Source organism: Manis pentadactyla, chromosome 5, assembly GCF_030020395.1.
Source record: "Manis pentadactyla isolate mManPen7 chromosome 5, mManPen7.hap1, whole genome shotgun sequence".
NCBI lineage: Eukaryota > Metazoa > Chordata > Mammalia > Pholidota > Manidae > Manis > Manis pentadactyla.
In genome coordinates this window covers 104,155,822-104,168,651 of record NC_080023.1, presented here as the reverse complement: position 1 = coordinate 104,168,651, position 12,830 = coordinate 104,155,822, and the positions used below count along the sequence as shown (strand labels likewise).

The following is a 12,830-nucleotide window of genomic DNA, read 5'->3' as shown; positions in this document are numbered from 1 at the left end:
ATGTACTTATGTACTAAGGAGAAAATGTGGTTTATGTAATTATTTTTGAAAAGTCAGATTAGATTATCTGTCTTTGCAGATGTTTTCAAACTCAGTACATGGTACTGTTAGCATCTACCTTTTATGGCATTAATAAATAACTTACTTTTATGATAATGGGGGCAAACTCATTGTTGGCTGCCTTGACAACATCCCATCCGATGCCTACGTTGACAGTAACATCAAAGATGCAATTTAAAAATGCAAACTAAGGGCATGAACACCAACAAGTTTCACACAGGACAGTTTCCCAAAATACGTCCAACAAAGTACATATTTAAATAAACTTAAGTCCTCTTTTTGTTTTTAAAATTCCCCCATACAAGTAAACTTGTAGTTGTCAAAATTGAGGCTATACCTGTTCTTGTTAGTGAGCTACTTTTCACAGTTGCACTGCCTCTTTGAGGAGTCCCTTCCAGGAGGTTGTGCAAGCTTGGGAAGCTTCCAGTCAGGTAGCTGAGTAGGCTCTCTTTCCTTGGACTCTCCTTAACTGGCATCCCAGCACGTCCAACATGCACCGGAGAATCTGTGGCAGTATCTCCACTGGTATAGCTCAGAGAATGATATGGGTGAATGCCCTACATAAGGACCAACACAGGGCTTGCTCTCATGTATGTGAAAATGACTGCTGATTACTACAATCACTATTACTGCTGGCTACTGTTTACATTAACACCAAAACAGATTGTGTCGACTAGAATTGTGGTGAATCTCAAAAAAACATTTTATGACATTATAGAATAATATAAAGGACAGTCTTTATTATCATTCACTTATTTTAGTAATGGATTATTAACTCCCTTTGAATTCTGAAGAGGGAATTTCTGTTGGCAAAAGTTCTATACTAAAACTCTTAATACTATAAGTACCCTTTTTAGTACCCTGATAATGAATTTCTGTGTTAAGAATTGATTCTCTGTAGAGCTGTAATATGCCAAAAGGAATTCCTAGCAATTCCCTAAGGAAAAACAAAAACAAAAACAAATTACAGAAATGTCCAATGTCTATCTGTTCTGTCCCATCTAAGCTTAGAGTTCAGTTTAAAACACAGTACAAAGGCTACCAGGACAGAAACTTCCTGAAAAGAAGAGATCTGAAGCAAAGCATCTGCAATTTCAATTCTCTGGAGGACTTTTGTAATCCATAAACAAAAGGATGGTCAAAAGCTTTTCTGCAAGAAAACAGCATTAATAGCAAAACACCTGAATATGATCAGAGGATTTAGAAAAACTCAATCAGAAAAAAAAGTCTGAGACAGATTAAGGGGTTGAGGATTTAAGTGTCCTTGCCTTCTAACTACACTGCAGAAATAAGCCCGATAGTCCAGACTTTAAAAAAATGGATATCAAACTATCACTGAATGTCTTTAAAAATAGAAGAGCAATACCTTCACAGAACAAAAATTTTAAAAGCACAAAAGACTAGTCAATGAAAAACATCTCCTGAGCTCCAGTCTGCGGGGATCCCTGCCCACACAGGTCTGACCAACCTCTCTTCATCTATCCTTCTAAAAATAATTTATGATTATATAAATACATATGTATATTTATCCTTTTTAAAAACACAGATACATACTGCCCTATATTTTGTTTTTACATTAATCAAAGCACTCTGGTGACCATTCCATGTATACTTAGAGCTCTTTTGAAGCTCCTTTGAAGTCTTCCTAAAATGTATCTGTATCAAGGTACATAGTCCTCAAATGGTTAGTCATTTACGTTGTTTCCATTATTTTCCTATTATAAATAGTGTTGTAAAGAATGTTCTTGGACATGTGTCCTTGAGCATTCATTTCTTTAGAATGAGTTCCTGTACATGGACATACTGGGTGAATGGGCCTTACATTTTAAATTTTGATACAAACTGCAGCAATTTACATTCCCAACAATACTGTATGAGAGTGTCCATATTCTCACATCTTAACCAACAACATTCACTATCAAATGTTTTAGCTTTTTTCAGTCTGATAGGTAGAAATGGAAACCTCACTTAATTTACATGTATTTAATTATAAGAGAGTACATTTTCATATGTGTGTATATATTTCTAAATTGCCTTTAACCATTTTTCTACTTGGTTGTGTTCTTTTTCTTAGTGATTAGGAAGAGATCTTTATATTTAGGAAATTAGCCCTTTGTCAAGTGTTCCCTTTTTGTTTCTATTATTTAATCTGTACAGAAACTTTTTATTTTAATATAGTCAAAATGAGCAATCATTTACCATATAAATTCTAGGTATTAATGCAAGTCTATGCCCAGACTTTCAAAGAAAGTTAAAATATTAATTTTCTGTTGTTTTCAGTGCTCAGAAAAGGAAACTACCAATAAATAAATAAGTAACCCACAGCTACAACAAATTACTTATAAAGTGCTTACTATGGCCAGGCATTGTTCTAAGCATTTTTCATGTACTAATTCAATTATCTCTTATAACAACATTCTGAAGGAGGTTACTATTGTAATCTCCACCTTACAGGTGAGAAAACTGAGAAGTAGTACAGTTAAAAACTTGTTCAGTCACAAAACAACTAAGTGGCACAGACACAATTGAAACCAGGGCAGTCTGGCTCCCAAGGTGGTAGTCAACCTCTTTGCTATATATGTCTTATCAAGGATTGGTTAAATTTCTTAAAACAAAACAATGTCATTAAAAACATAAAATAAACTAACTCCAACTGTATATAGATCATGCATTACCTAAAAGGCTTCTCATTCAAACAATTAGAAAATGAACAGCATTCTCAATACTGTCTTTTGTTGAATACAATATTCAACAAATTGAAAATTGAAAAGACAGCCCTAAGGCTTGGTAGTTAAAGTAGTCCCTATTTGATATTAATTACTTACTGATGACATAATTTTCAAAGAAATGTGTACACTGAAAGTTACTAGTCACATTAATTTCAACATAAAAATACTATTTAAATATTTGGGGTGGATACCTAATATATACCTAATATTTAAACTTGTGATAACAAAAGTTTAAGTCTTTTCTGTAAGTCTAAATAACTAATAAAAAATTGCAATAATGTACCTTTATTTTTAATGCCGAGTCACTGTGAGTATGAGTCTTAGAAAGTTTCCTCATTATCTCAACTCCAGTTACAGGTCCAGAGCTACCCGGTGGAAGCCGGTTGGCTGTTCCTTCTAGTAGCATTGTGTGTTCACTGACAGTGGCTAAAATAATTCAAAAGAGTAAGTGTGTTACAGATCATCAGACATTTTCTTGAATGTCAACTCCAGATAAGTTTTCACATGTACTATATTACAAGTGTGCAAGATCTAGCTAAAAATACTTATAAAATTACCTGCATCAAATTCAAATTCTGCTCCATCTGCACTGGTATCACTTTGAAGACCACCTCCATTGTCTAGCCCAAGTCCATCTTCATGTTCATGGTCCACAGCAGATTGAGGTTTCAGGGGCTGACCTGGTCGATGTAGGCTAACTCCTTTAAAGGCTGGTGTCACCACAATAAACTTCATCCATTGCCTTGCCAGTGCAACTAAACCTTTCTTTAATGTCACCAAAGCAGGAAGTCCATCACTCTGTAACAACAGTGATATGTATTCTCTCTTGATGAGAAGTTTCCAGAGGAGAAGGAAGATCCTTAATCTCTAAACCCCTAGACAGGACATATTACCTCCACTCTACTTGTCTAGGGGCAGGGATATACCATATTTATTTTGTACAATTATATATTCTCTCCTCAGTCATTAAGTAGTCTTCATTTTATTAAACATTTCTGTGAAATTTGACTCTGGTGATTACTTTCTTGCTTGAAATTCTTTTATACCCTTGGCTCCTGAGACATTGCCTCTTTAGCACTCTATACTCTACCCACCCTCTCCACCCTCCTTTAATTTTGGTATTCTTCAGGGTTCCATTCTTGACCAGGTTCTCACTCAACACATCATCCCTATAAATTTCATCCATAGCCATAGCTTCTAACACCTTCATGCTGGCAATTCTCCAATCATTAATCTGAGCCGACTGAGGTCTATATGACTGTATTTCTAAGCATATTTTTTTGCTGGATTTCCCATATGCATCTCAAACCCTGTGGTTTCGCTCCTCAACAGAATAAAGGCTTCTTCAAAGATAACATATGGCTTCAGTATCTCACCATTGTAGCATCGTCAATGATGGAGTAATTTGCCTGGTGCAGGTAGTGATGTAAGATATTGCACAGTAAACACGAAGGATTTTCTTGGAGAAAGCGGGCAACTTTTGTAAGTCTGTTGTATTTACTCCTTAGAGGAAAATGTACACTTTTATTCTGAAATAAAGCAAAAACAACAGATTTAGAATGATATCAAAGATGTTACAAATAAAACACATCCAGTAATTAACAACTTGTAGGTCTGATATTTTCAAATGATGAACAATAGGGGGTCATTTTCAATAGTAAACTGTGTACATATAGTATGTTGTATTTTTGACAGACATACCTCTAATGCTTCTGTCATTATGCATCCCATAACAGCACAAATCCTCAAGGTTCCCTCAGTTTCTAATTTGTTTAAAGATGACTTGAGTTGGTCAATGGGAACAAGCCATGCTCCAACAGCTGGAGTTGCAGTACTTAAAAGGTTCAGCTGCCTTTTAAAATAAAATTTTAAAAAAGTTATAAAAATGAGTGTTAAGATTTGTATTTCAAACAGTCTTCCATCCCTGATGGACTTAGTGGCTATTTTACTTAGGCAAAATTACTTTTTGTTTTGACCACCAGGTGAATTACGAACACAGAAGTAGTAAATGCAAAGAGTTTATAGGAGAAAAGAAAGAAAAACATAAAAGCCTATTAGAGGCGAAAAGAGTAAAAAGTTCATGGTAGGGGGACATATGAAAGTAAAACCAAAGCCCTCTTAAGAAAGAAAAGGCATCAAAAAAAGCTGAGAATAATGTTTACAGAAAGTATGAAGTAGGAATGATGAAAAAAAGGCAACCCTAATACCAGATAATCAGAAAAATAATTCAAAAGTAAATGAAACAATATTATGTCTTTTAAAATAAAGAAACATCAAGGGATAGTATTACATTTTTATAATTTTTTACCTAGAAAATGCATGTGCAGGAGATCTCACATTGGTAGGAGCTGCAAAACTAAACCAAATTTCCTTGATGGTCAGCTTCATGCTACATGAATCTGGAGGTGGAGGCATCAGAGGTAGATCTTTTTTCAAATCATCAGATTCAACTCCTTCATCCTATGTAAAATAGATGACCAAACCTCATTAACATATAGCCCCTTAAAATCACTAGTACAGATACTCATGTTTTAAGCACAGAAGTCTTTCATCAAATCAAGTTCCACTGAGGCACCCTTATATACAAGATCACATAAACCTTGCTGAGCATCCTAACCCTGACTCTGAGAAGAATCTGTGGATCCTCGAAGTTACAAGAAACATAGTCTGAAAAACTGTTATATTATAACAAATCACAAATCCAAGATCTTAGAACTACAAGGTTTCTCTTGATCACCTCATTTAATCACATTTGTTTGGGGAAGTTGAATGTTATTTTTTCCAGATGAAAAAAGCAAGAAAGAGGTTTTGTAATTTCCCAGAGGTCATACAACTACTAAGGAGGAGAATGAGTAACAGAAGTAAGGTCTTCTGCTTCCTACTGAAATCTATTTTCAATTCAATTTTAATAGAAGATTTCAAACAATAAAGTGTCATAAGAAATATACTTCAGCCAGTGTCCAAATAAATAACACTCTACAATAAAAAACTCTGTTATCTCATATGTTAGGAATCTAAATCTATATTGAGAAATAGGAATAATATATATATATATTTTTTTGGTATTTCTTTTTTTTTTTTTTATTGAAGGGTAGTTGACAACAGCATTGCATTACATTAGTTTCAGGTGTACAACACAGCGACTCAACATTTATATACATGATATTTCTAGGTACCAGGTATCACCATACCAAGTTGTTACAATATTTTGACTATATTCCTTATGCTATACATTACATCCCGGTTACTTATTTATTTTACAATTGGAAGTGTGTTTATATATATATATATATATATATATATATATATATATATATATATATTGTGAGGGCATCTCTTATATTTATTGATCAAATAGTTGTTAACCACAACAAATCTCTGTATAGGGGGGGTCAATACTCAATGCACAATCATTAATCCACCCCAAGCCCAATTTTCGTCAGTCTCCAATCTTCTGATGCATAACGAACAAATTCTTACATGGAGTACAAATTCTTACATAGTGAATAAGTTACATGGTGAACAGTGCAAGGGCAGTCATCACAGAAGCTTTCGGTTTTGTTAATGCATTATGAACTATAAACAGTCAGTTCAAATATGAATACTCATTTGATTTTTAAACCTGATTTATATGTGGATACCACATTTCTCTATTATTATTATTTTTAATAAAATGCTGAAGTGGTAGGTAGATACGAGATAAAGGTAGGAAACAGAGTTTAGTGTTGTAAGAGAGCAAATGTAGATGATCAGGTGTGTGCCTGTAGACTATGTGTTAATCCAAGCTAGACGAGGGCAATAAACATCCATGTATGCAGAAGATTTCTCTCAGAAAATGAGGGGGGAGGTTCTAAGCCTCACCTCTGCTGCTCCTCATTTTCTCACCAGATGGCCCCCTGCGACTGTGCCTGTCTTAGGTTGTTCCTCCCTTGAGGAATCTTACCCGTCTCTGGCTAACCAGTCATCTTCCGGGGCCATACAGGGAAATGTGAAGTTGGTAAGTGAGAGAGAAGCCTTATTGTTTGAAAAGGTTAGCTTTTTACTTCTTTGCATATTTATGCCCTGTGGCTTCTATGCCCAGCATTTGTCTTGAGGTGTCTTTACCACTTGGAAGAATTATGATACTCGGTAAATTCGACATGTGGCACGAGTTCTATTTAAAGGTTGTGATTAGGTAGGAAGAAGAAAAGCTACAGAAGTAGCAGGCAGAAGAAAACCTGGGAAGATTGATTATTTCTTTGACATATCTTCTTGTAGAGTAACTTCAGCATGGATAGGTTTTAAACGACTAATTAAATTGTGCACACACATTAACATAATAGGAATATAGTTACCTAACCAAAGCATACCTGTAATTACCAGCCATCTCCAGTGAAACCAAGAAAACCAGTTAGGCACCTTAGGCATTTGTGAAAACTTATCTATGATATGGTGGATATTGTCCAACTGAACTTAAACAGTCTGAGAGAATTCAGATAAACTAGAACACCCCATTCCTGGGGACTGTTCATATCCCATATGTTCTTTTAATGATAAATAGTCTGTGGTTGTAAGATTTTGGAGTGCTACAATTTGCACTTCTCCTAATTCTTGTTTGAGTTCCAACAGTATAGATCTAGTCCAATTTTTGTTTTACTGCATGCACAGGCCAGCTTAGATATCTCCTTCATCTTTCCCATGGCAAGTCCAGGAACTGGTGGGATGAGTGCATCTACACCTGTGACAGTGTGTGGATCTTTGTTGAAGTTTTTTTTTTTTTTTTTTTCTGATCATCTTCTGTCATGAGTCTTCCCGAGAGTGCTGATGTTGGAAGTTCTTTTTCATATCGTATCTTAGTTCATTTTCGGGGTAGCCAAATTAGGCTTTGATCCTCTGTATAAACACAAACAGACCCTTTGCCTACACTTTTATATGCCCTTTATACCCTTCTGTAGAACTCATTGGAGGTCACCACACAGGAACTGCCTTTTTTTTTTTTTTTGGTATCATTAATCTACACTTACATGACGAATACTTTGTTTACTAGGCTCTCCCCTATACCAGGTCCCCCCTATATACTCCTTTACAGTCACTGTCCATCAGCGTAGCAACCTGTTGTAGAATCACTACTTGTCTTTTCTGTGTTGTACAGCCCTCCTCTTTCTCCCACCCCGCTATGGATGCTAATCTTAATACCCCCCTACTTCTCCCCCCCTTATCCCTCCCTACCCACCCATCCTCCACAGTCCCTTTCCCTTTGGTACCTGTTAGTCCATTCTTGAGTTCTGTGATTCTGCTGCTGTTTTGTTCCTTCAGTTTTTCCTTTGTTCTTATATTCCACAGATGAGTGAAATCATTTGGTATTTCTCTTTCTCTGCTTGGCTTGTTTCACTGAGCAAAATACCCTCCAGCTCCATCCATGTTGCTGCAAATGGTTGGATTTGCCCTTTTCTTATGGCTGAGTAGTATTCCATTGTGTATATGTACCACATCTTCTTTATCCATTCACCTATCGATGGACATTTAGGTTGCTTCCAATTCTTGGCTATTGTAAATAGTGCTGCGATAAACATAGGGGTGCACTGATCTTTCTCATACTTGATTGCTGCATTCTTAGGGTAAATTCCTAGGAGTGCAATTCCTGGGTCAAATGGTAAGTCTGTTTTGAGCATTTTGATGTACCTCCATACTGCTTTCCACAATGGTTGAACAAGTTTACATTCCCACCAGCAGTGTAGGAGGGTTCCCCTTTCTCCACAGCCTCGCCAACATTTGTTGTTGTTTGTCTTTTGGATGGCAGCCATCCTTACTGGTGTGAGGTGATACCTCATTGTAGTTTTAATTTGCATTTCTCTGATAATTAGCGATGTGGAGCATCTTTTCATGTGTCTGTTGGCCATCTGTATTTCTTTTTTGGAGAACCGTCTGTTCAGTTCCTTTGCCCATTTTGTAATTGGGTTATTTGTTTTTTGTTTGTTGAGGCGTGTGAGCTCTTTATATATTCTGGACGTCAAGCCTTTATCGGATGTGTCATTTTCAAAGATATTCTCCCATACTGTAGGGTTCCTTTTGTTCTATTGATGGTGTCTTTTGCTGTACAGAAGCTTTTCAGCTTAATATAGTCCCACTTGTTCATTTTTGCTGTTGTTTTCCTTGCCCGGGGAGATATGTTCAAGAAGAGGTCACTCATGTCTATGTCTAAGAGGTTTTTGCCTATGTTTTCTTCCAAGAGTTTAATGGTTTCATGACTTACATTCAGGTCTTTGATCCATTTTGAGTTTACTTTTGTATATGGGGTTAGACGATGGTCCAGTTTCATTCTCCTACATGTAGCTGTCCAGTTTTGCCAGCACCATCTGTTGAAGAGACTGTCATTTCGCCATTGTATGTCCATGGCTCCTTTATCAAATATTAATTGACCATATATGTCTGAGTTAATGTCTGGATTCTCTAGTCTGTTCCATTGGTCTGTGGCTCTGTTCTTGTGCCAGTACCAAATTGTCTTGATTACTATGGCTTTATAATAGAGCTTGAAGTTGGGGAGTGAGATCCCCCCTACTTTAATCTTCTTTCTCAGGATTGCTTTGGCTATTCGGGGTCTTTGGTGGTTCCATATGAATTTTTGAATTATTTGTTCCAGTTCATTGAAGAATGTTGCTGGTAGTTTCATAGGGATTGCATCAAATCTGTATATTGCTTTGGGCAGGATGGCCATTTTGACGATATTAATTCTTCCTAGCCATGAGCATGGGATGCGTTTCCATCAGTTAGTGTCCCCTTTAATTTCTTTTAAGAGTGACTTGTATTTTTCAGAATATAAGTCTTTCACTTCTTTGGTTAGGTTTATTCCTAGGTATTTTATTTTTTTTTATGCAATTGTGAATGGAGTTGTTTTCCTGATTTCTCTTTCTGTTGGTTCATTGTTGGTATATAGGAAAGCCACAGATTTCTGTGTGTTGATTTTGTATCCTGCAACTTTGCTGTATTCCGATATCAGTTCTAGTAGTTCTGGGGTGGAGTCTTTAGGGTTTTTTATGTACAGTATCATGTCATCTGCAAATAGTGACAGTTTGACTTCTTCTTTGCCAATCTGGATTCCTTGTATTTTTTTGTTTTGTCTGATTGCCGTGGCTAGGACCTCTAGTACAATGTTAAATAACAGTGGGGAGAGTGGGCATCCCTGTCTAGTTCCCGATCTCAGCGGAAATGCTTTCAGCTTCTCCCTATTCAATATAATGTTGGCTGTGGGTTTTTCATAGATGGCCTTTATTATGTTGAGGTACTTGCCCTCTATTCCCATTTTGCTGAGAGTTTTTATCATGAATGGATGTTGAACTTTGTCAAATGCTTTTTCAGCATCTATGGAGATGATCATGTGGTTTTTGTCTTTCTTTTTGTTGATGTGGTGGATGATGTTGATGGACTTTCGAATGTTGTGCCATCCTTACATCCCTGGGATGAATCCCACTTGGTCATGGTGTACGATGGTTTTGATGTATTTTTGAATTCGGTTTGCTAAAATTTTGTTGAGTATTTTTGCGTCTACGTTCATCAGGGATATTGGTCTGTAGTTTTGTTTTTTGGTGGTGTCTTTGCCTGGTTTTGGTATTAGGGTGATGTTAGCTTCATAGAATGAGTTTGGGAGTATCCCCTCCTCTTCTATTTCTTGGAAAACTTTAAGGAGAATGGGTATTATGTCTTCCCTGTATGTCTGATAAAATTCCGAGGTAAATCCATCTGGCCCGGGGGTTTTGTTCTTTGGTAGTTTTTTGATTACCGCTTCAATTTCGTTGCTGGTAATTGGTCTGTTTAGATTTTCTGTTTCTTTTTGGGTCAGTCTTGGAAGGTTGTATTTTTCTAGGAAGTTGTCCATTTCTCCTAGGTTTCCCAGCTTGTTAGCATATAGGTTTTCATAGTAGTCTCTAATAATTCTTTGTATTTCTGCGGGGTCCGTCGTGATTTTTCCTTTCTCATTTCTGATACTGTTGATTTGTGTTGACTCTCTTTTCCTCTTAATAAGTCTGGCTAGAGGCTTATCTATTTTGTTTATTTTCTCGAAGAACCAGCTCTTGGTTTCATTGATTTTTGCTATTGTTTTATTCTTCTCAATTTTATTTATTTCTTCTCTGATCTTTATTATGTCCCTCCTTCTGCTGACCTTAGGCTTCATTTGTTCTTCTTTTTCCAATTTTGATAGTTGTGACATTAGACCGTTCATTTGGGATTGCTCTTCCTTTTTTAAATATGCTTGGAGTGCTATATACTTTCCTCTTAAGACTGCTTTTGCTGCGTCCCACAGAAGTTGGGCTTAGTGTTGTTGTTGTCATTTGTTTCCATATATTGCTGGATCTCCATTTTGATTTGGTCATTGATCCATTGATTATTTAGGAGCGTGTTGTTTAGCCTCCATGTGTTTGTGAGCCTTTTTGCTTTCTTTGAACAGTTTATTTCTAGTTTAATGCCTTTGTGGTCTGAAAAGTTGGTTGGTAGGATTTCAATCTTTTGGAATTTACTGAGGCTCTTTTTGTGGCCTAGTATGTGGTCTATTCTGGAGAATGTTCCATGTGCACTTGAGAAGAACGTGTATCCTGTTGCTTTTGGATGTAGAGTTCTGTAGATGTCTATTAGGTCCGTCTGTTCTAGTGTGTTGTTCAGTGCCTCTGTGTCCTTACTTATTTTCTGTCTGGTGGATCTGTCCTTTGGAGTGAGTGGTGTGTTGAAGTCTCCTAGAATGAATGCATTGCATTCTATTTCCTCCTTTAGTTCTGTTAATATTTGTTTCAGGTATGTTGGTGCTCCTGTATTGGGTGCATATATATTTATAATGGTTATATCCTCTTGATGGACTGAGCCCTTTATCATTATGTAATGTCCTTCTTTGTCTTTTGTTACTTTCTTTATTTTGAAGTCTGTTTTGTCTGATACCAGAATTGCAACACCTGCTTTCTTCTCTCTGTTGTTTGCTTGAAATATCTTTTTCCATCCCTTGACTTTAAGTCTGTGCGCGTCTTTGGGTTTGAGGTGAGTCTCTTGTAAGCAGCATATGGATGGATCTTGCTTTTTTATCCATTCTATTACTCTGTGTCTTTTGATTGGTGCATTCAGTCCATTTACATTTAGGGTGATTATTGAAAGGTATGAATTTATTGCCATTGCAGGCTTTAAGTTTGTGGTTACCAAAGGTTTAGGGTTAGCTTCTTTACTGTCTTACTGTCTAACTTAACTCGCTTGTTGAGCTATTATAAACACAATCTGATGATTCTTTATTTCTCTCCCTTCTTATTCCTCCTCCTCCCTTCTTCATATGTTGGGTGTTTTGTTGTGTGCTCTTTTTAGGAGTGCTCCCATCTAGAGCAGTCCCTGTAGGATGCCCTGTAGAGGTGGTTTGTGGGAGGCAAATTCCCTCAACTTTTGCTTGTCTGGGAATTGTTTAATCCCTCCTTCATATTTAAATGATATTCGTGCTGGATACAGTAGTCTTGGTTCGAGGCCCTTCTGTTTCATTGCATTAAGTATATCATGCCATTCTCTTCTGGCCTGTAGGGTTTCTGTTGAGAAGTCTGATGATAGCCTGATGGGTTTTCCTTTGTAGGTAACCTTTTTTTTCTCTCTGGCTGCCTTTAATACTTTGTCCTTGTCTTTGATCTTTGCCATTTTAATTATTATGTGTCTTGGTGTTGCCCTCCTTGGATCCCTTGTCATGGGAGTTCTGTGTACCTCTGTGGTCTGAGAGGCCATTTCTTCCCCTAGTTTGGGGAAATTTTCAGCAATTATTTCTTCAAAGACATTTTCTATCCCCTTTTCTCTCTCTACTTCTTCTGGAATGCCTATGATTCTTATATTATTCCTTTTATATTGATCACTCAGCTCTCTTAAAATTCTTTCATTCCTGGAGATCCTTTTATCTCTCTCTGCATCAGCTTCTCTGCGTTCCTGTTCTCTGTTTTCTAGTCCATTAATGGTCTCTTGCATCTCGTCCATTCTGTTTTGAAGTCCTTCCAGAGCTTGTTTTATTTCTGAATTCTCCTTCCTTAGTTCTTGCATATTTCTCTGCAAGTCCAT

General features: G+C 36.7%; 1 protein-coding gene across 4 annotated transcripts in view; it reads right to left on the bottom strand.

The window, feature by feature from the left end:
* Positions 1–12,830, bottom strand: part of BLTP1 (bridge-like lipid transfer protein family member 1) — a 216,933-nt gene that overhangs the window by 100,966 nt on the left and 103,137 nt on the right. For all 4 annotated transcript variants that reach the window (XM_057502585.1, XM_057502588.1, XM_057502589.1 and 1 more), the window contains exons 38-43: positions 5,098–5,249; positions 4,491–4,641; positions 4,166–4,318; positions 3,347–3,587; positions 3,073–3,215; positions 398–617 (exon numbers count right to left, since the gene is read on the bottom strand). In XM_057502585.1, coding sequence (XP_057358568.1) covers positions 398–617; positions 3,073–3,215; positions 3,347–3,587; positions 4,166–4,318; positions 4,491–4,641; positions 5,098–5,249 — 1,060 coding nt within the window. The remainder of the gene's footprint in view (positions 1–397; positions 618–3,072; positions 3,216–3,346; positions 3,588–4,165; positions 4,319–4,490; positions 4,642–5,097; positions 5,250–12,830) is intronic.